Source organism: Amblyraja radiata, chromosome 4 (genome assembly GCF_010909765.2).
Source record: "Amblyraja radiata isolate CabotCenter1 chromosome 4, sAmbRad1.1.pri, whole genome shotgun sequence".
NCBI classification, from domain to species: Eukaryota; Metazoa; Chordata; class Chondrichthyes; order Rajiformes; family Rajidae; genus Amblyraja; species Amblyraja radiata.
This window is the reverse complement of record NC_045959.1, coordinates 29,821,733-29,846,770: the sequence shown is the minus strand read 5'-3', so window position 1 is coordinate 29,846,770 and position 25,038 is coordinate 29,821,733. Positions and strand designations below refer to the sequence as shown.

The 25,038-nt window shown below is 44.6% G+C and overlaps 1 protein-coding gene across 2 annotated transcripts in view; it reads right to left on the bottom strand.

The window, feature by feature from the left end:
* Positions 1 to 17,056: 17,056 nt before the first annotated feature.
* sdha (succinate dehydrogenase complex flavoprotein subunit A) overlaps positions 17,057 to 25,038 on the bottom strand; it is a 64,006-nt gene continuing 56,024 nt past the window's right edge. For both annotated transcript variants that reach the window (XM_033019171.1, XM_033019172.1), the window contains exons 13-15: positions 23,853 to 23,983; positions 21,844 to 21,957; positions 17,057 to 17,759 (exon numbers count right to left, since the gene is read on the bottom strand). In XM_033019171.1, coding sequence (XP_032875062.1) covers positions 17,673 to 17,759; positions 21,844 to 21,957; positions 23,853 to 23,983 — 332 coding nt within the window. In that variant the 3' untranslated portion in view covers positions 17,057 to 17,672. The remainder of the gene's footprint in view (positions 17,760 to 21,843; positions 21,958 to 23,852; positions 23,984 to 25,038) is intronic.

Below are 25,038 nucleotides of genomic sequence, written 5' to 3'. Positions count from 1 at the left end.
GATTCTTGATTAGTACGGGTGTTAGGGGTTATGGGGAGAAGGCAGGAGAATGGGGTTGAGGGGGAGAGATAGATCAGCCATGATTGAATAGTGGAGTAGACTTGATGGGCCGAATGGCCTAATTCTGCTACTATCACATGAACTTATGAACTATTTTAAAGGGGAGGCACTTTAAGCTTAAGTTGGTTTTGTTTTCATTTTCATCTCATGGTTTTAGCAGTCAGGCGGGGTCAAGGAAAGAGCGTTCACGTCACGGCCCTGTTTCCACCAATCTTTCCACCACCACGCACAAGAACCACAAGAAGCGACAAGACAGACACCATTGTGTGCAGATGCCGACAAGTGTGTTCAGCTCTGGCTGAACAACTTCTAATCTTGTGTGTGGGCTCGATAAGAAGAAGACCTGTCAGGCAGCATCTGAGGAGAGAGATACAGCATTGATATTTCAGGCAAATGAACCTTTTCCCTAATGTAGGCAAATAATGGCACTGATGGAAGAGGTAGTTCCAAGCCATGTCCTCTGGCAGCAGTAGTCTGGAGTTACTCCAAAATGGTGTCGTCGTGGCTATCCCTCAAGGTCGAGGATGATGGATTACATTCTGTTTTTTTTATGGACTCTCATGTGGCTTATGAGTCCAATCCTGGCTTTGCAGCTCACAGAACAAAGACGCCTGTGCATGTGTTTGTTTAACGTGTACTTGATGTTGCGCTTAAAGAAGCACACGGTCCTTCACAAATCAATCAACTAATTCCAATGGCAAGGAAACCAAGACGATTGGAGCTGATAGATCTGTTGCAGCCTTGATCCGCCTTCACAGCCGTTGAGTTCAAGATAACTTTATCCGCCTGGTCCGCCGTTGAGATCTTGAAGGTTGGATCGTTCTTAGTCTGGACCCTCATCCTCGACCATACCGCCATCGCTCTAGGAATCATGGTGGCACGCAAGCCTCTTCACCACGACAAGGTAAACGATCTGAAGAAGTCCAAAATGGCATAGGATCAAGAAATTGAGTGATTGCTTTTGATTTAATGCACAGTCTGACAAAGACACAAAATGTCATCTGTGCATTTCCCCCCACAGATGCTGCCTGACCTAATAATTTCCTCTCGACTTTGTATTTTACTCTAGATTCCAGCATTGCCATTTCTTGTTTCTTCATGATTTTAGGTTAGAGATACAGCATGGAAACAGGCTCTCGGCCCACTGAGTCAGCGCCAACCATTGAACACCTGTTCACGCTGGCCTTATGTCATCCCATGTTCTCATCCACTCCCTGCACACTGGGAGCGATTGATAGAGGCCAATTAACCTGCAAAACCACACGACTTTAGGATGCGGGAAGAAACCAGGGCACCTGCAAGAAATCCTCGCAGTCACAGGGGGGACGTGCAAACTCTGCACAGACAGCACCCAAGGTCAGGATCGAATGCGGGTCTCTGATGCTGCGAGGCATCGGCTCTACCAGCTGCATCACTGTACTGCCCTGACAAAGATGCTCATCCCACCTCCTGATAGACCCTTCCCTATTATCTCCCTCTCCCCACTTTTGGTTTTCCTTGTCAGGGCTGCACATAAGGTTAAGGTCCCTTTTACAGTTATCCCCCTATTTTATTGGGCATTACCATTGTTCATATTCAGAGCCCCCTTCGTTTTAACACACGAGGTTTCTATTCCATTCCTAAACAAATCCCTTTTAATCTCTGATCAGTCTAAAGAAGGGTCTTGATCCAAAATGTCACCCATCAGTCTGAAGAAGGGTCTCAACCTGAAAGAAACGTCACCCATTCCTTCTCTCCAGAGATACTGCCTGTCCCGTTGAGATACTCCAGCATTTTGTGTCTGTCCAAGATTCTTTTTAAGATGCAGTGCAAGTAAATGATTTACAAAGTAAACCCTGCCTGCAGTGAACACAGCAACACAAAGGCCAAGCGCAGTATATTGGCTGGGAATTTACACGATGCTGTTTTCATTTAAGGAAATAGAGTTTCACAGCACTCACAATAAAGTCACTGCAAAGGACAGAGAGCAGATCTGCGGAAATGTCTGAGCATCTTCTCCATGAGTTGTTTAAAGAACTGAAAAGAAACCTTGGATAGACACAAAAAGCTGGAGTAACTCAGCCGGTCAGACAGCATCGCTGGAGAAAAGAATAGGTGGCATTTCGGGTCAAGACCCTTCTTCAGACTGAGAGTCGGGAAAGGGAAACAAGAGATATAGACGACGATGTAGAGAATTATAGAACAAATGAATGAAAGATATGCAAAAAAGTAACGCTGATAAAGGAAACAGGCCATTGTTAGCTGTGGGCTTGGTGAAAACCAGTTACAGCGGGAGAGAAGACTGAGGAAAATTGTGCAACATCAGGGGACAGTAGACAATAGACAATAGGTGCAGGAGTAGGCCACTTGCAGAGGATTAGAAGTTAAAGTGGAATGGTATCTTACACCAAACAAAATGTGGAGGAAGGAACTGCAGATGCTGGTTGGCACAAAATGCTGGTGTAAGTCAGCAGCCAGGTGGCGACCCTTCTTCAGACTGAGAGTCAGGGGAGAGGGAGATATGGAAGGGCAAGGTGTAAAACGAGAGATCAAAGGGGTCAAAGCTCAGGGAAAATGCAGAATAGATCATTGTATTTTAATTGTAGTTGTTGAAATGATAAAAGGTTTCCCATTTCATACATGTTCATTCCTTCATCTAATAGATCTGAGGTTAAGGTTTGATATTCTCGTGTGTGTTTTTTCAGGTAATCGCGGATTTGAAGGTATTTGAAATAATGATTACTTTTCAGGTTGTATTTTAATTGTAGTTGTTGAAATGATAAAAGGTTTCCCATTTCATACACGTCTCCAAACGTTTTGATTCCTATTCTTTCCCAAACCGTGTCCTGGTCGAGGGCCCCCACCAGGTAATAGTACCGGGTGGCCGACGCATTGTCCCGCCCCGCTATCAAAGCCGTTTTCGAGGCGCCCGGAATTGACTATTCTGCTCTGGCAGAGGCACAGCTCACGGACGATGAGATCTCCGCCTTGAGGATGTCCCTCTCGGTCTTGGAGGAGCAACGGTCCTGTGCGATGTGTCGTCCGGTCAGCCGCGCCCCATCGTCCCTGCCGCCTGGCACCAGAGGGTGTTCGAAGTCATCCACGGACTGTCTCACCCATCAATCCGGGCGACAACGGCACCAGTGGCCGCTCGTTTCATGTGGCACGGTCTGCGCAAGCAGGCTGGCAATTGGGCTCGCACCTGCATTCCGTGTCAGACGGCGAAAATCCAGCGCCATGTCCGTGCGCCTCTCCAGGAGTTTGGTCTACCTCACCGGCGATTCGACCATCTCCACGTGGACATTGTGTGGCCTCTCCCGCCGTCCCGGGGCATCACCCACCTTCTCACAATGGTGGACCACTTCACGCGGTGGCCGGAAGCCATTCCGCTGGCCGATACTTCAACGGCTACGTGCGCTCGTGCGTTGTCCGAGCACTGGATTGCTCGCTTCGGGGTGCCGGCGCACATCTCCTCAGATCGGGGGCCACAGTTCACCTCCGAGCTGTGGTCAGCCATGGCTCGCTTGCTGGGGGCGCGGCTACACCACACCACGGCTTACCACCCGCAAGCTAATGGTCTGGTGGAGAGATTCCACCGGCAGCTAAAGGCAGTGCTGAAGGCGCGACTCTCCGGCCTGGACTGGATGGACGAGTTGCCGTGGGTCATGCTGGGCATCCGGACTGCTCCTAAAGAGGACTTGGCCTCATCATCGGCAGAGCTCGTGTATGGGTCGCCACTCACGGTGCCCGGGGAGTTTGTGCCGTCGGCGCCGGGGCAGCAGGGAACGCCCTCATCCACCCTAAAGCGCCTTCGCGAGCGAGTTGGCAGGCTCGCACCCGTCCCGACGTCCCGCCATGAGCCATCAGCCCTCAGGGACTGCCCATACGTTTTCCTGCGCAGTGATGCCCACCGGACGCCACTCCAGAGGCCGTACGAGGGCCCGTTCCGGGTGCTGGAACACGGGCAGACGACTTTTGTGCTGGACATGGGGGGCCGGCCGGAGGCAGTGTTGATCGACAGGTTGAAGCCAGCGCACCTGGACATTGACCAACCTCAGCCTCGAGGGTGCCCCCCTTCACGGCTCCCTCTGCCTGTCACTCCACCTGTCCTCCCGCCAGTCCCTCGACCATTCCCTCGACCATTCCCTCGACCATTCCCTCGACCATTCCCTCGACCTGTCCCTCCACCTATGCCTCCGCCAGCCCCACGATCTGCTGACTTCCGCACGCGGGCCGGCTGGGTCGTGCGCCCACCAGTGCGTTTCGTGCCTCGGGTTCTGGGGGGGGGGGGTCCTGTGGCGGCTCCCAAGGGTCGCGCCATCATTGCTGTCGAACCCCTCGGCACAGGAGTGGTTCAGTCCGGAAGCGGCCCTTAACCAGAGGGTTTAAAGGCAGGGGTTTGGGTGCCATCTTTCTCTCGTTTGGACCTCCCTACAACCGGGAGGAACATAATTAAAGGTGCCTCTCAAAATACTTGACTCCTCTCTTCCTTTTTGAGACCCACGCACCACAATATCATATTTGTATAACATCATTTTAAATACAGAAATACCATCGACAGAAGCAATTAGAAGGGACTGGGAACAAGAATTATCTATAAAAATTCCGAAAGACAAATGGGAAAAATCCTTGCTACAGGTATATGTACATAAATGCTCGATTAATGTAAGACATAACTTAATTCAATTTAAAATTTTATATAGATTATATTACTCGAAAACCAAACTGAATACATTTTTTCTAAATGTTTCTCCCATCTGTGATAAATGCTTATTCAAAATGCTACTATAGTACACTCTTTTGTCACTTGCATAAAACTTCATAAATTTTGGAATGAAATTTTTGGAATTTTCACAAAATTATTTAAAATAAAATTGAACCCCAATACAGAACTGATTATCTTTGGATCAATGGAAGACGGATGTAAGCTAACTTCGTTTTTAAAATGTCTACTTAATTATGGCTTAATAACGGCATAAAAACATATACTTAAATTATGGAAAAATGCACCCACACCGACGCTCAAAATGTGGATTTCAAACATGTCGGAAATGTTACACCTTGAAGATATGAGATTCGTCCTATCAGGCAAATCAGACCAATTCTTAAAGATTTGGTCCACATTTATCGACTTATTACAAGCATGTGGTGCAACACAACCTTAGAAATTAAGTGTTTCAGAACTGGGTGAGAGGTGGGTAAAGATACGAAGGAGGCATATCCCTTTCAATTTCTCTCTTTTCTCTTTTATCTCTACGATTCTTTTTCTTTTTGCTTAGTTCACATCACCTTCTTCTTTTCTTTTTCGAGATATATAATATTCTCTATCTATATTTCTTGCTTTTCTTACTCTTTTTTTCTACTATTAAATTTAAAATAAGAAGTTGTACATGAAATGTAATATGTTATTTATATCTTATATTATTGTACATCACTTCTAATAAAAAAAAGTATAGATCATTGTTAGCCAGGGGAAGTTGACAGCAAGACGTACAGAGATAAAATGTAATCAGGAGGACAGTGAAATTAGTCGGAGAACTAGGATGCCATCCTTGACTCTCAGTCTGAAGAAGGATCTCAACCTGAAACAATTCCTTCTATCCAGAAATGCTGCCTGTCTCGCTGAGTTACTCCAGCATTTTGTGTCTATCTTCGGTATCTTATACCATCCCTATGGGGTCCGAGTGAATGCATAGCTGGAATATTATGTATGGGCCTGGTCTCCCTATCTCAAAACACCTATGCCAGATAGAGCACAGCAAAGTTTCACCAGATTAATTGCTGAGATTACAGCTTTGAAATACCAGGAGAGATCTAAGCGATGGGCCTACACTCACGTTTAGACGAATGAACAGTATCTCGATCAAAACACACAAAACCCTTAATGTAGATGCTGATTCCGAGCAGGTGAGCTGGAGTTCACAGTCTCAAATGGGTTGTCCATTCAGGAGTGAGATCAGAGAAATTACTTCAAACAGAGAATAGTGAACCTCTGGGATACTCGACCTGGTAAGATTGTGGAGACTCAATTATTGAGTTAACTCTGGACATTTTTAGATGCTGGAGGTTCACGGGACATGGGGCCAATGTAGGAAAATGGTACAGGGATATAGTATTAGACATGATCACATTAATTGGCAGTGCAGTCACAAGGTACCAGAGGGCCTACCTGTGCTATTATTTCTTATGCTCTTTAGGTTGTGAAAGGCTTTTTGAGTTTAGTTTAGAGATACAGCGCGGACACAGGCCCTTCGGCCCACCAAGTACACACCGACCGGCGATCCCCGCACATTAACACTATCCTACACACACTAGGGACAGTTTATACTAATGCCAAGCCAATTAACCTACAAACCTGTACGTCTCTGGAGTGTGGGAGGAAACCGAAGGTCTTGAAGAAAATCCCCGCAGGTCACGGGGAGAACGTACAAACTCCGTACAGGCAGCACCCGTAGTCGGGATCGAACCTGGGCCTCTGGCGCTGCAAGCGCTGTAAGGCAGCAACTCTACCGCTGCGCCACCGTGCCGCCTTGGTCAGAAAATGGACAGGGAGGCTTTGAACTATTTGCATCACAGAAAATTAAAATCACTAACCATGAGGAAGATTTTAACTCACAGTAAACCAATGTGGATTAAATATTAACCAAAATGTCTTTCCCTGCAGGCCACGGGAAACAAAGGGTTTAGTGCTGATCTTTTCAAATAGGCTGTAAATCAAGAGGAAATACACGAGAATGTTGCCACATACATGCATACTCCATTCAGACCTCCATGGTGTGGCTATCATCTGAGATTTATGAGTTAATAGATATGGTATATAGCACGTTGGCCCTAGTGTATTTAATTCTGTCCACAAGTCTTTGGGGATGGTAACTTCTTAGCATTCTGATAAACTTTCCCCATCTACACACAACCAAAAGAGAAACTGGTCTCATTCAAATGATCAAATATATGATTTTCACTTGACAAAGTGGCATAGATTTAGGATAAACGTTGGTGAACTTGCAGAAAGCTGCAGATGGCATCCAGTGTTGAGTGGTACACCGCAGGGCACAGTACTTGGCCCACATCTATTTTTGCTTTATATAAATGACATCCATGAAAAAGTCGCAAGTACGACCAGACTATTCGTTGATGATTGTTTGCTGTACCGTCCAATTCAATCAGCTGATGAGGAAGATGCTCTCCAAAAGATTCACGATACTATGGTTGAGTGGTCACAACAATGGGGCATGCAGTTCAACCCTTCCAAATGTGAAACCATGCGTGTCACCAGAAAGAGGAATCCAGGCGAAACATCTTACAATATACTTGGTGCCACCCTTGAAGAATCCAAACAAACCAAGTATCTTGGCATCAAATTGCAGAATGATCTGCGTTGGAATGGTCAGACTCATCATGCAACGGTGAAAGCAACAGGTGTCCTAAACTTTCTGAGGCGCAACTTTCATAATTGTTCAACTTCTGTCAAGGAGAAGCTATACTTCACCCTTGTTAGACCTCATTGGACTACGCAGTTGCAGCATGGGACCCATACACAAATAAAAACATTTATTCCATCGAACGTGTCCAAAGACAGGCAGCTCGATTTGTTACTAACACCTATGAGAGAGAAGCGAGTGTCACCAAACTCCTGAATTCATTGGGGTGAAACCCTCTCCAAGACAGACGTGAAGCTCACCGTTTGACCTGTTTTTACAAAATGTTAAATGGTCAGCTCGCAATAGATTACAAGACCTACACCAAACCCAAACCAATTAGGAGCAGACGAGGGCATTCGATCCAATTTGTGATCCCAGCTACAAAGACAGATGTGTACAGCAATTCGTTCTTCCCCCGCACAATTAAAGCATGGAATAATCTCCACCCTACTATAGTTACCCAACCAGATGTAACTAAATTTAAAGTAGCTCTTTCTTCCCAATAACCCTTTCTGGCTTAAGTCCTCCCTCCACCACCTCCAGTTTAAATTTCATTTGGAATATTTTGGAGGACCAAGAAACCAAGAACTGTATTATATTCCAAGTGATTGCCAGATGAGTCGCATCCAAAAACATCCAGAATGAAAGAGTGAATAATATTTATAGAAACGCTTGCCAGGCACCTGCAGACACAGGTGCACAACATACTGTAAGGGATGAGGACATGTGATTGGAAGTGCAAGGTACTGTACATAGGTCACATTAGTGCACAATAATTTGTAGTAATTCTAACATATAATCAGTGGTGTGCAATGTTACTTAGGAGACAATTTGGCCCATTGGGTCCATGCCAGGTTCCGGCAATCTCATCAGTTCCATTTGCTCTCTCCTAATTGCTGTAACACTGCAGCTTATGTTTTCTCACATGCCCATCAACTTCTTAGTCTATGTTGCCACAGTGTGGTACAGTGGTGCAGCGGTAGAGATGCTGCCTTACAGCGCTTGCAGCACTAGAGACCCGGGTTCGATCCTGACTACGGGTGCTGTCTGTACGGTGTTTGTACATCTTCCCCGTGACTGTGTGGGTTTTCTCCGAGATCTTCGGTTTCCTCCCACACTCCAAAGTTATACTGGTTTGCAGGTGAATTGGCTTGGGTATAAGCGTAAATTGTCCCTAGAGTGTGTAGGATAGTGTTAATGTGCAGGGGTCGCTGGTCGGTCAGGACTCAGTGGGCTGAAGGGCCTGTTTCCACGCTGTATTTCTAAACTAAACTAAACTAAAGAGTAGATAGATATAAAAAGCTAGAATAACTCAGCAGGATGGGCAGCATCTCTGGAGAGATGGAATAGGTGACGTTTAGGGTTGAGACCCTTCTTCAATACCGCAGCTTTTTGTGTCCATCTTCGGTTTAAACCAACATCTGCATGCAGTTCCTTCCTAAAATAAGCAGTGATGTGCAGTGGCCATTTGGCATTTTTACATATCTTTGAGATGTGGGAGGAAACCAAAGTATCCAGATATCCACACAGTCACAGGAAGAACGTGCAAATTCCATACAGAAGGTACCCGGAGTCAAGATCAAACCAAGATTCCTTGAGCTGTGAAGTAGTTGTACTATTTTACAAATGCACAGTACACATGCTGCACTGCATTACACCACCCCTCACCCCCCCCCCCCCTTCTCCTCTGAGCCCCCAACCCCCATAGTCCTCCCCCCCAAGCCTCCCTCCACCCCTCAGACCCCAGCTGTCCCCCGGTCAGGCTTTCACCACTCCCCCCCCGACTTCCCTCTATCTGAAGGAATGGTCAGTCCGCAGCAAAGGCCTTACCTTTGCACCCTTACACCCACATCTCAATCAGTCTTAGGACATTAACTTTACCACTAATTTCCACACTGCCCTCAAATTCACTTGGACCATCTCTGACACCTCTCTCCCCTTTCTTGATCTCTCTGTTTCCATCTCTGGAGACAGACTATTGACTGATGTCGACTACAAACTTACTGACTCTCAGTTATCTGGACTACACCTCCTCCCACCTTGCCTCTTGCAAAGACGCTATGCCCTGCCCTCAATTGCTCTGTCTCCACTGTACCGGCTCTCAAGATGAGGCTTTCCATTCTACGACATCCGAGATCCTTTAGTAAACGTGGTTTTCTTGCTGCTGTCATAGATGGATACCTCACCCACATTTCCTGTGTCCCCTTCCCCCAGATGGAATAAGAATATAGATTCCTCGGTCCTCACCTTTCAGCCCACCAGCCTCAACATTCAACACATAAGAAAGCGAATGGCATGTTGGCCTTTATAACAAGAGGAATCGAATATAGGAGCAAAGAGGTCCTTCTGCAGTTGTACAGAGCCCTAGTGAGACCACACCTGGAGTATTGTGTGCAGTTTTGGTCCCCTAATTTGAGGAAGGACATTCTTGCTATTGAGGGAGTGCAGCGTAGGTTTACAAGGTTAATTCCCGGGATGGCGGGACTGTCATATGCTGAAAGAATGGAGCAGCTGGGCTTGTACACTCTGGAGTTTAGAAGTATGAGAGGGGATCTCATTGAAACATATAAGCTTGTTAAGGGCTTGGACAAGAGGCAGGAAACATGTTCCCGATGTTGGGGGAGTCCAGAACCAGGGGCCAGTTTAAGAATAAGGAGTAAGCCATTTAGAACGGAGACGAGGAAACACTTTTTCTCACAGAAAGTGGTGAGTCTGTGGAATTCTCTGCCTCAGAGGGCAGTGGAGGCAGGTTCTCTGGATGCTTTCAAGAAAGAGCTAGATAGGGCTCTTAAAAATAGCGGAGTCAGGGGATATGGGGAGACGGCAGGAACGGGGTACTGATTGGGGATGATCATCTATGATCACATTGAATGGCGGTGTTGGCTCGAAGGGCCAATGGCCTACTCCTGCACCTATTGTCTATCATTCTCTGCATTTCCGTCACCTCCAACATGATTGACACCCCTTTCTGTTTTCCACAGAGACCACTCCATCTGCAACTCCTGCAACCACTGGAGATTTAACACCCGTCCCTATATCCCCTCCCTCACCTCCAACCAGGCAGTCCTTCCAGGTGAGATAGATGTTTACGTACACCTCATCCAACCTTAACCACTGCACCCAGTGTTCCTGTCATGGCCTCCTATATTTTACGAATAAGTGTTGACTCGGTAACTGTTTCGCTGAATACTTGGGCTCGGTCCACCAAGGACGGTTGCTAACCATTTTAACTCCCCTTCCCATACAGACCTTTCTACCCTGGACTGCCTCCAATGCCAGAGTGATGCCACATACAAACTGGAGGAACAGCAAGTCATATTCCGCTTGGGGAACTTACAGCTCAACAGAATGAGCTGCTTACCTAATGTGTATCTAAGTGTTTATGTATAATGATACTTGTACTGAACTGTATATGAAATGAATTTCACTGTACCTCAGTACATGTGATAAATAAAGTATCATACCATACCAGAATGAACGTCGAATTCTCCAATTTTAGGTAACACACCCCCCTTTTGGCCCACTTGGATTCACATGAATCTCTTCCCTCTCCCCGCCCCGACTTCATAATGTACACCTGTTGTCGCACACCTTTCGTCTTTTCATCGCTGGCTTTTGTCCAACTATCAAATACCCCTCTCACTTGTATCCACATAACAAGTCAAGTCAAGTCAAGTTTATTTGGCACATACACATACGAGATGTGCAGTGAAATGAAAGTGGCAATGCTCGCGGACTTTTGTGCCAAAAGACAAACAACCAAACAACCAAACAAACTATAAACACAATCATAACACACATATTCTTTTACATAATAAATAATGGAAGGAAAAAGTTCAGTAGAGTTAGTCCCTGGTGAGAAAGGCGTTTACAGTCCGAATGGCCTCTGGGAAGAAACTCCTTCTCAACCTCTCCGTTCTCACCGCATGGCAACGGAGGCATTTGCCTGACCGTAGCAGCTGGAACAGTCCGTTGCAGGGGTGGAAGGGGTCTCTCATGATATTGTTGGCTCTGGAGTTGCACCTCCTGATGTATAGTTCCTGCAGGGGGGTGAGTGAAGTTCCCATAGTGCGTTCGGCCGAACGCACTACTCTCTGCAGAGCCTTCTTGTCCTTGGCAGAGCAATTCCCAAACCAGATGGTAATGTTCCCGGACAAGATGCTTTCCACCGCCGCTGCGTAGAAGCACTGGAGGATCCTCAGAAACACTCTGAATTTCCTCAATTGCCTGAGGTGGTAAAGGCGCTGCCTTGCTTTACTCACGAGTGCTGAGGCGTGTGATGCCCATGTCATATCCTCGAAGATGTGGACTCCCAGATATTTAAAACAGTTCACCCTATCCACAGGATCCCCATTTATCCTCAATGGAGTGTACGTCCTCAGATGATGTGCCCTCCTAAAGTCCATGATCAGCTCCTTCGTTTTTTTGATGTTCAAGAGGAGGCTGTTATCCTGGCACCAGAGTGCTAGATCAGCCACCTCCTCCCGGTAGGCCTTCTCGTCGTTGTCTGAGATCAGGCCCACCACCACAGTGTCATCAGCAAACTTAATTATTAAGTTGGAGCTGAACCTAGCCACACAGTCATGGGTGTACAGGGAGTACAATAGGGGGCTGAGGATGCAACCCCGGGGTGATCCTGTGCTCAGGGTGAGGGACTTTGATGCATTTCCTCCCATCTTGACTATCTGGGGCCTGGCGGTGAGAAAGTCCAGGACCCAGGCACACAGGGAGGTGTTGAGCCCCAATTCCATTAGCTTCCCGGCCAGTCTGGTGGGGACTATCGTGTTGAAGGCTGAACTGTAGTCTATGATCAGCATCCTCACGTAGCCCCTCTTCTGGTTGTCCAGATGGGAGAGAGCGGTGTGCAAGACCTGGGAGACCGCATCGTCCGTGGATCTGTTCGGACGGTATGCGAACTGCAACGGGTCCATGTTCCGAGGGAGGAATTGCCCTGCCCCTACTCTCCTTCCAACACTCCCGACCCCCCCCCATCCCCACAATGTCTGAAGAGGAGTGCTGACCCAAAGTGTCACCTACCCACTGTCTCCAAAGCTGCTGATTGACCCACTGAATTACTCCAGGACTTTGTGTCCTTTTTAGTTTAAGATCATCTCAACAGGCTCAGGCTGGATGCACAGGATAGGTGCATGAGAAAGTCCTCTAGACGTCTTGCCTTTCTCTAGATCAGCGTTTCTCAACCGGGTTTCCCCAGAACGCTAGGGTTCCGCGAGAGTTCGTTAGGGGTTTCGAGAGAAATTGTGATAAATAGGCTAGTCATATGTAAATGCATTTTTGAGTCATTTTTGTGTTAGCGAAAACTCGTGATGTTAACAGGGCTCATGTCATCCTTTGGTAATGATAAATGGTAGCAAGGCACTCATCCATTCCACACACAATACACAAAACAGATTGCAGCAAAACCACCTTCGAATTTTACATTTTTAAAAGGTTCTTGCATTTAATGAGTACTGCAGAACGATTGGAGTCGTTTATCACTTCATTCCTCTGAGACGAAAACGATTTGTTAACTGCCACTGTTAACGCTTGTTAACTGCCACTGTTAAACATGTATTAACACTGTTATACAATGTGTCACCAATACATCAATATGCATTCCTCAGTAATATAATTGTGTTTGCTATTCTCCCGTGAATATAATTCACGGGAGAATAGCACTTCTGGCTGATTTGTCTGCGCTTTTGTCAAATCAAAAGAATGGAATGCTGCAGCTACAAATGCATTGGTTATCTCCAGCTACTGCGAAAATTTAATACAATTTCTTAAAACTGTCTGATGCGGGTACAATTACCGTTTGAACTTTAGATGTATTGGTGGATGGGAAAAATTTAAACAGGTATCGGACGGTCATTAAGTGCTCTGGCGGTCGAGCACGTGCTTCCTGGCGTGCAGGTACAGTCCCTCATTCACCCACGTTTTTAGTAATTTTTACCCAGCATTTAGGGATGTTATCTATATAATACAAAAAGTCTTCCAATTGTTTGTGCCCATGATGTGTCTGTGTCAATCTGGTTTTCCTATCTTCTTCCAAACGCTAGACCACAGCCTTCCCATTTTCATACATCCTACTCACATTTTTCCCGTGGTGGCGATAAACATCTTCCCGTCGCATTCCCACCTATATGTCCGAAGTTATTAGTCCTTGAAATTTTAAAAACAGTCTGATTTCTTCAAACTCACCCACTTTGGGAGAAGAAATATTGCGTTGGGGGAACAGGTTGTGTAGGGGGATTGGGTGAGTGGTGGAATCTTGTGTTGGGGGAGCACTTGGTCTAGTATGATTTTTTTTTTAATTAAGTATGTTTATGTTTATTTTTGTTAATTTATCAAAAGTTTATTTATGTATGTTTTTGTTAGTTTGTAAAAGGTGTGTTGTTTTCTCTCACTCTTTCTCTCTCTTCTCCAAGGTTAGTTCTTCTGTTTAAACCAGTTATCAGAAATATATATTATGTTTGCCTTATGATCTTTAAGTTTATGAAAGAGAAAGAAAGGGATTAATAAAGATATATAATAATTTTTATGTAGGGGTTCCTCGAGACATGAAAATAACTTCAAGGGTTCCGCAAGGGTATAAAGGTTGAGAAACACTGCTCCAGGTGGTGCCAGACAAGACTCTTTATCTGACCCAGTTAAAGGTTTCGAGCAGCTCCATGTGCTACATATATGGCAGATTCTCTTTCATTAATCATCAGATGAGCAATAAACAATTTTCGTTTGCTCCAACCTGAAAGTGACTCACCAAGCCTGAAGAAGGGTCTCGACCCGAAACGTCACCCATACCTTCTCTCCAGAGATGCTGCCTGTCCCGCTAAGTTACTCCAGCATTTTGTGTCTATCTTCGTTTTAAACCGCATCTGCAGCTCCTTCTTACACACCAAGTTTAAAAATTGTATGTCTCTAGTCTGGAAATGATAGATTATAATTAAAAAATGAGAGTAATAGATCGGGTAGATGCACAGGGTTTCTTGCCCAGAATAGGTGAATCGAGAACAAGAGGACATAGGTTTAAGGTGAAGTGGAAAAGATTTAATAGGAATCTGATGGGTAACTTTTTCACACAAATGGTGGTGGGTGTATGGAAGCTGTCAGAGGAGGTAGTTGAGGCAGGGACTACACCTACGTTTAAGAAACAGTCAGACAGGTATATGGATAGGACAGGTTTGGGAGGAAATAGGTCAAACACAGGCAGGTGAGACTAATGTAGATGGGATGTTGGCTGGTGTGGCACGTTGGGCCGAAGGGCCTGTTTCCACGCTCTATTACTCTATGATAAGCATGTTTCCAACTATGATCGCTTAGTACGACTCTGACATATTGCAAATGACACCTTTTGGCTTATGTTCACCATAATTATTTGAATATACCCTTCAGCATAACCACAGCAATTCTAAACTTTGGTACTCCACAAGGTTCTGTTCTCAGTTATTACTGCCCTCTATATACAGTGCATTCAGAAAGTATTCAGATCCCTGCACTTTTCCACATTTTGTTCCGTTACAGCCTTATTTTAAAATGGATCAAATTCATTTATTTTTTATGATCAACCTAAACACAATACCCCATACTTTCAAAAACCCTGGAGCGTATCGTTGCGTCGCAACTTCATTCCCACCTCCTTGCGTATAACCTACTTGAACCCCTCCAATCTGGCTTTCGACCCCTCCATAGCACAGAAACTGCTCTCCTCAAAGTCCTCAACGACCTCCTCACCTCTGCTGACACTGGTTCCCTCAACATCCTCATCCTCCTCGACCTGAGCGCAGCCTTCGATACAGTGAACCATAACATCCTGCTCACCAGACTCAAGGACCTCGGCATTGAAGGCTCTGCACTCAGCTGGCTCCGTTCCTACCTTTCCAACAGATCCCACTTCATCTCTCTCCACAACCACACCTCTGCTACAGCCGCAGTCATTCAAGGCGTTCCCCAAGGCTCCGTACTCGGCCCCCTCCTCTTCATCATCTACATCCTCCCCCTTGGTCAGATACTCCGCCACTTCAATCTGGACTTCCACTGTTACGCTGATGACACCCAAATTTACCTTGGCACCAAATCCCCCCACAACCCCCCCCTCTCCCATATCAACTCCTGTTTGTCAGCTATAAAAACCTGGATGCAACATAATTTCCTCAAACTCAACAGCGATAAGACAGAATTCCTCCTCATAGGCTCCAAAGCCACACTCAGCAAAATCAATAACCCCACTCTCACCATCGACGGCACCACTGTCTCCCCATCTCCCCAGGCCCGCAACCTTGGCGTGATCTTTGATTCCACCCTCTCCCTTGAGCCTCACATCCGCCATGTCATTAAAACCTCCTTCTTTCATCTCCGCAACATCGCCAAACTCAGACCCTCTCTCACACCGCCTGCTGCTGAAAGACTCATCCATGCCTTCATCTCCTCCCGACTGGACTATTGCAACTCACTTCTCCTTGGCATCAGCTCCACCTACATCAACCGACTCCAACTGGTCCAGAACGCAGCCGCCCGACTCATCACCCACACCAAATCCTGGCATCACATCACTCCAGTCCTCAAAAAACTTCACTGGCTTCCCATCTCCCACCGGATCACCTACAAAATCCTGGTCCTCGCCTACAAAGCCCTCCACCATCTGGCCCCCACATATCTCACTGACCTCCTCTCCCCCTACCAACCCTCACGGTCCCTCAGATCCACATCAGCCGGTCTCCTCTCCATCCACAAGTCCAACCTCCGCAGTTTTGGGGACAGAGCCTTCTCCAGGGCAGCTCCCAGGCTCTGGAACTCCATCCCCCAACTGATCCGCAATTCCGTGTCCCTCCCCATCTTCCAGTCCCGCCTCAAGACCCATCTCTTCACCTCTGCCTATCCTTAGCCCCACGTCCCCGTCCCTTTTCATCTGTGCATTAATTGCCTCATGCTGTGTTTTGTATTGAATTCTGTCTTTACTTTGTGTACTAGTCATGTCTCTACTATTTATTTCATTCCCCTTACATGTTTTTCCTATACATGCTCAATTTTTGTAAGGTGTCCTTGAGACTCTTGAAAGGCGCCCATAAATAAAATGTATTATTATTATTATAATAAAAAAGCAAAAACAGGTGTTTAGAAATTTTTGTAAAGTAATTGAAAAGAAATAACTGAAATATCACATTTACATAAGTATTCAGATACTCAAAGATCTCAGTGGTAAATATGAAACCTTAACCGTCAAGCACAGTTACTCCGTAGTTTATAACAATAATTTCCATGGGATTTATCTTTGTGCAAATTGATCAATACATTTCATATGTTATGGTAGTGACCATACTTCATCAGTAGTAATAATGATGTGTAGGAAGGAACTGCAGATGCTGGTTTACACCAAAGATAGACACAAAATGCTGGAGTAACTCAGCAGATCAGGCGATATCTCTGAAGAGAAGGAATGGGTGACATTTCGGGTTGAGACCCTTCTTCACACTTGAGATGTCCGGAGGTCATGAGAGATGCAACATAATGCAACCGTGTCATTTTAAATATGAAAACTGAGAAAGATGTTACAAGTTAATATAGTTACAAAAATGTCTCAAATAGACCAGCGATGCACAGACTTTGGGAGTGCTGAACTCTGCTTTATTCAGAATGTACAGTACATATGTAGATGTAGGTGTATCCTTTTGAACATTCAAGTCTTTTTACAACAATAAAACAATCCATCACGGCTGCTGTGTGAGAGCTTCACAGATAATGTTCAGCTGAACCGACACAGAAGACCCACAAAGTACAAATATCCCACAGCAAAGGATTCATTGCCAACCTTCATTATAAATGGAAAAAATAATCATTTTGAGATAGGATTTTACAATTTCAGGAGCGCATATCATAATGTCATTGCAAAACTAATTTTTCTATTGAACTGGCTGAGATGCTTCTAGCATCTGCAGTGCATGTTCCCCAATGCTGCTGCACTAATTATGCATTCTATTTAAGAGAAATCATTTATGGATAAATACAAAAAGAGCATTGCTTTCATTATTAGCACCCACTATGATATTGAAGATGAAGCTCACCTTTTACAACACAATTGATAGTTAGAAAATAGGAACAGGTCAGATGGGAACGTAATTTGCCAATACAATATTATACAGAATTTTTTTAAATAAAGCATTTGATAGATGACTTTTTTACGCCAATTCACTTTGCAGTGGATTTACCAGTGCAGTTGTGCTAATATGAACGTATTGCTGGAGGAACGGTGGCACAATCTTCAGCATCCAATGTTGTATCTATTACAGGTCTGTAGTTCAGAGTCACCTAGAATTTCAAAGTTACACGTGATTGATTAGAAGAGATGTCGGTTTACTGTCAACTAACCCTTCACTGGCATGCAATTCTTATTCATTTCAAACAATATAGACCAAATATGCTCCAATAGATTTAATTAATATGACATACATCCCACAACACATAACTTCAAGATAGACACAAAATGCTGGAGTAACTCAGCAGGACAGGCAGCATCTCTGGATAGAAAGGAATGAGCGACGTTTCGGGTCAGAGACCTTTCTTCAGACTGTCTGAATTACTCCAGCATTTTGTGTCTATCTTTGGTTTAAACCAGCATCTGCAGTTCCTTCCTTCACACAACTTCAAAACAAACTAAAGGAAAATAAGAGTTCAGAAAATGCTGGTAAATCGACAAAAAGAGGAAAATAAGATAAATTCTACCTGGAAAACTGGTTATCCACAGAAACCAAATACAGCCCAATTTGAAAACCCATGGCCCATATCTAATGAGATAACTACATGAAAGCTGACTCATGGGAATGTCTGCAATGTAGTGTTTTGTCTTTTCACCCCTCATCATAAGCACATGCTCCTAATTAATTAATTAAAGCAGCCCCATGTGGAGTCCAATTTAAAAGACCATTTCAGATGGTCTATTTTAATCAGAATTTCTACATACACAAGCTCTTGCTCAGCAAGATATTCTCCGGTGTCATCGGGCATAAGGTTGGAATGCCATTCTAGATGCTTCTGGTAATTAAAATCCATTACTCCATCTGCAAATTCTTAGTTGACATTGTGCAGGACTCTTGCGTTTGGCGAGGGTGGGTTGTAACTCCCACTGAACGGGTGAAAGAACATGCAAAACTCCCACCACTATATGGGAGGGTAGAGCATGTAAACTCCCACAGTTCAATGATGCCAGAAGTCTGTCAATTCTCCACCACTATATGGGTGACATGAGCACGTACAGCCCTTCCTGCTGTGTGGAATTAACTGCCTATCAACTGATAAAACAATGATCATAGGAACGGAAAGGCAATCCACATTAATTCCTGCCAAACTGTTAAAATAACCTATAAATATGCCCGCTCCTTCATATTTTTCTTCCACCATGAGAATGAAAATAGAACAGGGCGGCACGATAGTACAGTGGTAGAGTTGCTGCCTTACAGAGCCAGGGATCTGAGTTCGAACATGACTACGGGCGCTGTCTGTAAGGAGTTTGTACATTCTCCCCGTGACCTGCATGGGTTTTCTCCGGGTGCTCCAGTTTCTTCCCCCACTCCAAAAACACACAGGTTTGTAGGTTAATTGCCTTTGGTAAAATTGTAAATTGTCCCCAGTGTGTGTAGGATAGTGTTAATGTGCGGGGATCACTGGTCGGCGCGGACTCAGTGGGCCGAAGGGTCTGTTTCCACGCTGTATCTCTAAAACTATATTGAAATAGAAGAATATCTTTCCATCAAAGAGTTTTGTCGCCAGAAAATCATGATTACAGTATCTGCAATTTCCTAAATTGTGTGAACAACAATTAAAAACATCTTGTGACAACAGCATTTGTAAAATTAGCCATTTAAATAAAGCTTGCAATTAAAAAAATACATTATCCGGATGGAACGGTATTTCTCAATCAATAGATTAACTGGGGAAGTGGGCCAAGGAATGGCAGATGGAAGTGCGAAGTGTTGGAATTTGGCAAGTTAAACTAGGGCAGGTCTAGCACAATAAATAGTGTGATCCTGGGGAATGTGGCAGCGTCCTGTAGTACAGGTACATGGCTCCCTGACAGTGGTAATACAGGTAGATAAGATGGTGAAAGAGATGCTTGGGGTATGTGCCTCCATCAGTCAGGGCATCGAGTGCAGGAGTTGAGACTTTATATTGCAATAGACAATAGGTGCAGGAGTAGGTCATTTGGCCCTTCGAGCCAGCACCACCATTCAATGCGAGCATGGCTGATCATCCCCAATCAGTACCCCGTTCCTGCCTTCTCCCCATATCCCCTGACCCTGCTATCTTTTAGAGCCCTATCTAGCTCTCTCTTGAAAGCATCCAGAGAACCTGCCTCCACCGCCCTCTGAGGCAGAGAATTCCACAGTGCAACTTCTGCACTCAAGGCCCTGACTAATGAATCATGCGAAAACTCCGGTGTCTTCCCACATGCCAAAATGTACTGGTTTGTAGGTTAATTGGCCTCTGAAAATTATCCCTAGTGTGTAAGGCGTGGATATGAAAAAATAGGATAACATAGAACAAATGTGAACGGGCAATCGATGGTCAGCTTGGTGGGCCAAAGTCTCCATCTCCATGGTGTATCTCGAAACCAAACTGTACAAGGCGTTGGTGAGACCATATCTGGAATTCTGTATACAAGTTCTAGTTGTCCAGCTACAGGAAATATGTCATTACATTTGAAAAGAGTGCAGAGAAAAAGGATGCACAAGGTCGCTACCAGGATTGGAGAACTTGAGATACAAGGAGAGGGTAGAGAGGCTGCGACTATCCCCTCCGCCCCCTCCATCCCATTCCCTCCAGTATATAAGGCTAAATAGTGATCTTATGGGGCCATATAAAATCATCATAGGCATCGATAATGAGGATGGTCACAATCTTTTTCCCAGGATAGAAGTCTAAAAGCAGAGGACATAGATTTAAGTCAATCTGACCCAATTGAACATGCCTTTTATATGCTGAAGAGAAAACTGAAGGGGACTAGCCCCCAAAACAAGCATAAGCTGAAGATGGCTGCAATACAGGCCTGGCAGAGCATCACCAGAGAAGACACTCAGCATTCATAGCAAAAGGATTTGATTATAAGAGCAGGGAGGTTCTACTGCAGTTGTACAGGGTCTTGGTGAGACCACACCTGGAGTATTGCGTATAGTTTTGGTCTCCTAATCTGAGGAAAGACATTCTTGCCATAGAGGGAGTACAGAGAAGGTTCACCAGACTGATTCCTGGGATGGCAGGACTTTCATATAGACTCGGCTTGTACTCGCTAGAATTTAGAAGATTGAGGGGGGATCTTTTAGAAACTTACAAAATTCTTAAGGGGTTGGACAGGCTAGATGCAGGAAGATTATTCCCGATGTTGGGGAAGTCCAGAACAAGGGGTCACAGTTTGAGGATAAGAGGAAAGTCTTTTAGGACCGAGATGAGAAAATCATTTTTTACACAGAGAGTGGTGAATCTCTGGAATTCTCTGCCACAGAAGGTAGTTGAGGACAGTTCATTGGCTATATTTAAGAGGGAGTTAGATGTGGCCCTTGTGGCTAAAGGGATCAGGGGGTATGGAGAGAAGGCAGGTATGGGATACTGAGTTGGATGATCAGCCATGATCATATTTAATGGTCGAAGGGCCGAATGGCCTAATCCTGCACCTATTTTCTATGTTTCTATATTTCTAACTGGTGATGTCCATGAATCACAGACTTCAAGGAGTCAAGGAGTCAAGGAGTCAAGGAGACTTCAAGGAGTCATTGCATGCAACAAAATACTAAACATCACTACTTTCATTTACATTACATTGTTGTGTCCCAAACATTATGGTGCCCTGAAATGGGGAGACTATGTATAAACACTGCTGTAATTTCTACATGGTGAAACCAAAATGTATAAAAATGGCCTTTATTAAAATCTGACAATATGCACTTTAACCACGTGATTTTTTTCTATTACAAATCTCAAATTGTGGAGTACAGAGGCAAATAAATAAATGATTGGTCTTTGTCCCAAACATTATGGAGGGCAGTGTAGAAGGGAGCCAAGGGGCAGGTATTTCGACACAGAGGTAGGTGGAATGTGGAACAAACTAATAGAGGAATCCATAGAGGCGGCTACAATTACGAGGTTGAAAAAGACATTTGGGCAAGAAATGCTGGAACAACTCAGTGGGTTGGGCAGCGTCCCTGGAGAGAATGGACAGGCGACACCTCTGGTCAGGACCCTCCCCCTGACAGGTACATGGATAGAAAAAGGGTTGCTGGGATATAGACATCTTGGTCAGCATGGTTGGGCCAAATAATATGTTTTTGTTCTGTAGATTTTATGCACAAGGAACCTTTTTTGTGCAAACTTTCTTCTGTTTATCCTAGTCAAACATTCTCACCTTTCCAGTTTTTGGATCCATAGATGATAGGGTGTGTTTTCGCCAGTGTTCATCAACTGATTTTTTCTCTTGACCTTGCAATGGCTTTGCAAAATCATATTCATCGATTCTCACCTAAAATGACAAAAGAAATGAGAAAGTCAACACTTCAGACACAGCCACAAATAAATATTCTCAGTCCTTTCATGAATGGCAATATGAAATCTAGCTAATTGTACTCACAAGAGGATCTAACAAATTACGGCACCATTCAAAGCATAAGGGAGCGATCTCAACGCTAATCTACCAGCCAACAAAGTACACCAATTCAGTCTAAAGAACGGTTTCGGCCTGAAACGTTGCCTATTTCCTTCGCTCCATAGATGTTGCCTCACCCGCTGAGTTTCTCCAGCACTTTTGTCTACCTTCGATTTTCCAGCATCTGCAGTTCCTTTTTAAACACCAATTCATCCTATCACTTTCACGCTGCTATTTGTTGCACACAAATTTTGCTACATTACGCAGTCGATTACATTTCAAAAGAACTGAATGTAAATCAATTTGGGATACCTCCACTACCTGGGTTCATGACACCCAAGAAATGATTTTCTATACTCAGAGTCCAGGCATGTGAAACTACCACAAGTATGCTAACGGATGAAATATCAAGTCAATGATTTTCCACATGTACAGACCTAAGAAGGAAGGGGACATTCTGACAAATGGGTTCCATGTTAAGCCCTCTGCCACTGCAAAGAATACCCTGTAAAAGGCTACCAAAAACAAACTCTCTATTAATATTTTAAAAACAGGATTCCACTGTTAATTAAAAAGTTTGCAAAACCAGAGGGGAAATATTGATCAGATCGGGATGGCTTCGATATTTTTAACGATCGGTAGAAAATTACTTTGAGGTTGTTTTTTTGTTCAGACGTTCCGTGTTCCACAGAAACCCACTAGCTACTGAATTCTGCAGATACTCAACAGTTCAGACTTCAGATGAGGGATCATTGAATAAGCATAATACACTAGCTTCCATGGTTCTGACAAAGTGTTCTATTGCGAGGCCAGGAAGTTAAGCAGAAAGGTTCAAGTAAAATTCAACTGATTGCAGTAATTTTCCTTAATGGTAGAGCTGCTGCCTTACAGCGCCAGAGACCCGGGTTCGATCCTGACCTCGGGTGCTGTCTGTGTGGAGTTTGCACATTCTCCCTGTGACCGCATACTCTGGCTTTGTTCCACATCCCAAAGACATGAGAGTTTGTAGGTGAATTAGTCTGTAAAATTGCCCCAAGTGTGTTGGGAGCAGTGGAGAAAGTGGAATAATATAGAACTAATGTGAATGAGTGATCAATGGTTGGCGTGGACTCGGTGGGCCAAAGGATCTATTCCCATGCTGTAACTCTAAAACTAAAAGAAAAACATTTGCAATAATCAGTACAGGGAGTAGTTTTTAAGTGGTATTTGTAAAGCAAAAACCCATAGAAACTGGAAATATGAGATTATCTGTAGAGACAAACAGATTAATGTTTCAGGCCAATAGCTCCTTATTAAATATCTGGTCTGATGAATATCAGTACCATTTTCTGTGTTTGATAAAATCTAGTTCAGAGATACAGCGCGGTAACAGGGCCTTCGACACACCGGGTCTGCACCGACCAGCGATCCCCGCTCATTAACACCATCCTACACCCACTAGGGACAACTTTTTTACATTTACCAAGCCAATTAACCGACAAACCTGTATGTCTTTGGAGTGTGGGAGGAAACCGAAGACCTCGGAGAAAACCCACGCAGATCACGGGGAGAACGTACAAACTCCGTACAGACAGAACGCGGGTCTCCGGCTCTGCATTTGCTGTAAGGCAGCAACTCTACCGCTGCGCCACCATGACCGCCCACTAGAAAACCGACCATGATAAATTAGAAAAGTCTAATTTCACATAAAATCAATGCACAATTCATGCAATTTTGTGGTGGTTAAGTTTTGTTGTGTGATCTCATAACATTGTTTTAGAGATGACCCTAACCTTGAAATCCTCCCGAGCGTGGGCTCCTCTGCTCTCTTTGCGAGCCTCTGCACCATTGATAGTCTGCATGGCACACAGCATCAAATTTTGCAGCTCTAACGTTTCAATCAGGTCAGAGTTCCAAACAATTCCTGAAAAAAAGCACAGCTCTCATTAACACAATCACAGGTTTAGTAACCCTTCAGCAGAGTGGAAATTAAACGTTAACTCATCATTTCTCCACAGTTGCTGCCTGATTAGCTGAGTAGGTCCAGCATTTTCTGTCTTCATTTCAAATATTCCCATCTACCTCATTTTAGGTCTTCTTTAATCGGACTTATCCTGCACTAAACATTATACCCTTTATCCTGTACCTGTACACAGTGGATGGCATGACAGTAATAATGTACAAACTTTTCACTGACTGGATAGCATGCAACAAAAAGCTTTTCACTGTACCTCAGTACATGTGACAATAATAAACTAAACATTCCATCTCTTCAGTTTTTTGCTTGTTGATTGTAAGAATTTCAGTAAAATTCCAATTCCATTTCCCCAGTTTCTCCTTCTCCGTGCCAACTGTTCTAATGAAGACACACGACGCGTGTGCCTCTAAGATATGTTTTGCTTGGCATGCACTGTGGTGCTCCTTGACCATAGCTGAAAGAGCCCTTGACCACAATTCACATTTCCCCGCGTATCTGCTCCAAATCCCTCTCCTCATTTCCATGGTCCCCAATTTCCATCAACCAGCGTCCTTATACAATAGATCATCCTTTGCAATTTCCACCACCTTCAATGCTATTCCACCACCTGACATGACTCTACTATCATTTCCCTTTCAGCATAATGAAGCGACTGCTCCCCTTGAAATTCCCTGGTCAGCACTTCCGTCTCCACCCACCATTCCCATCTCACATAATTTCCCCATGTTACCACAGGAGATACAACCCTTTTATCTCTTCTTTCCCCATCATCCAAGGGTCTAAACTGTCCTTCCAAAGGAGGCAGCAATTCACTTACAATACAGTGTGGTCTCTTACTTAGGATAAATCTAATCCAGATTTTCTGACCTCCCCAAAGCATGACTGTTCAATCTTTAACAGTGAACATTCACTTTTAGTTGCCCATCTTTTTAGCACTCCGTCGCATCACATTTCCACAGTTTGATCTCTTCCTTTTATAGCCTTTAACAGTGGAACAATGA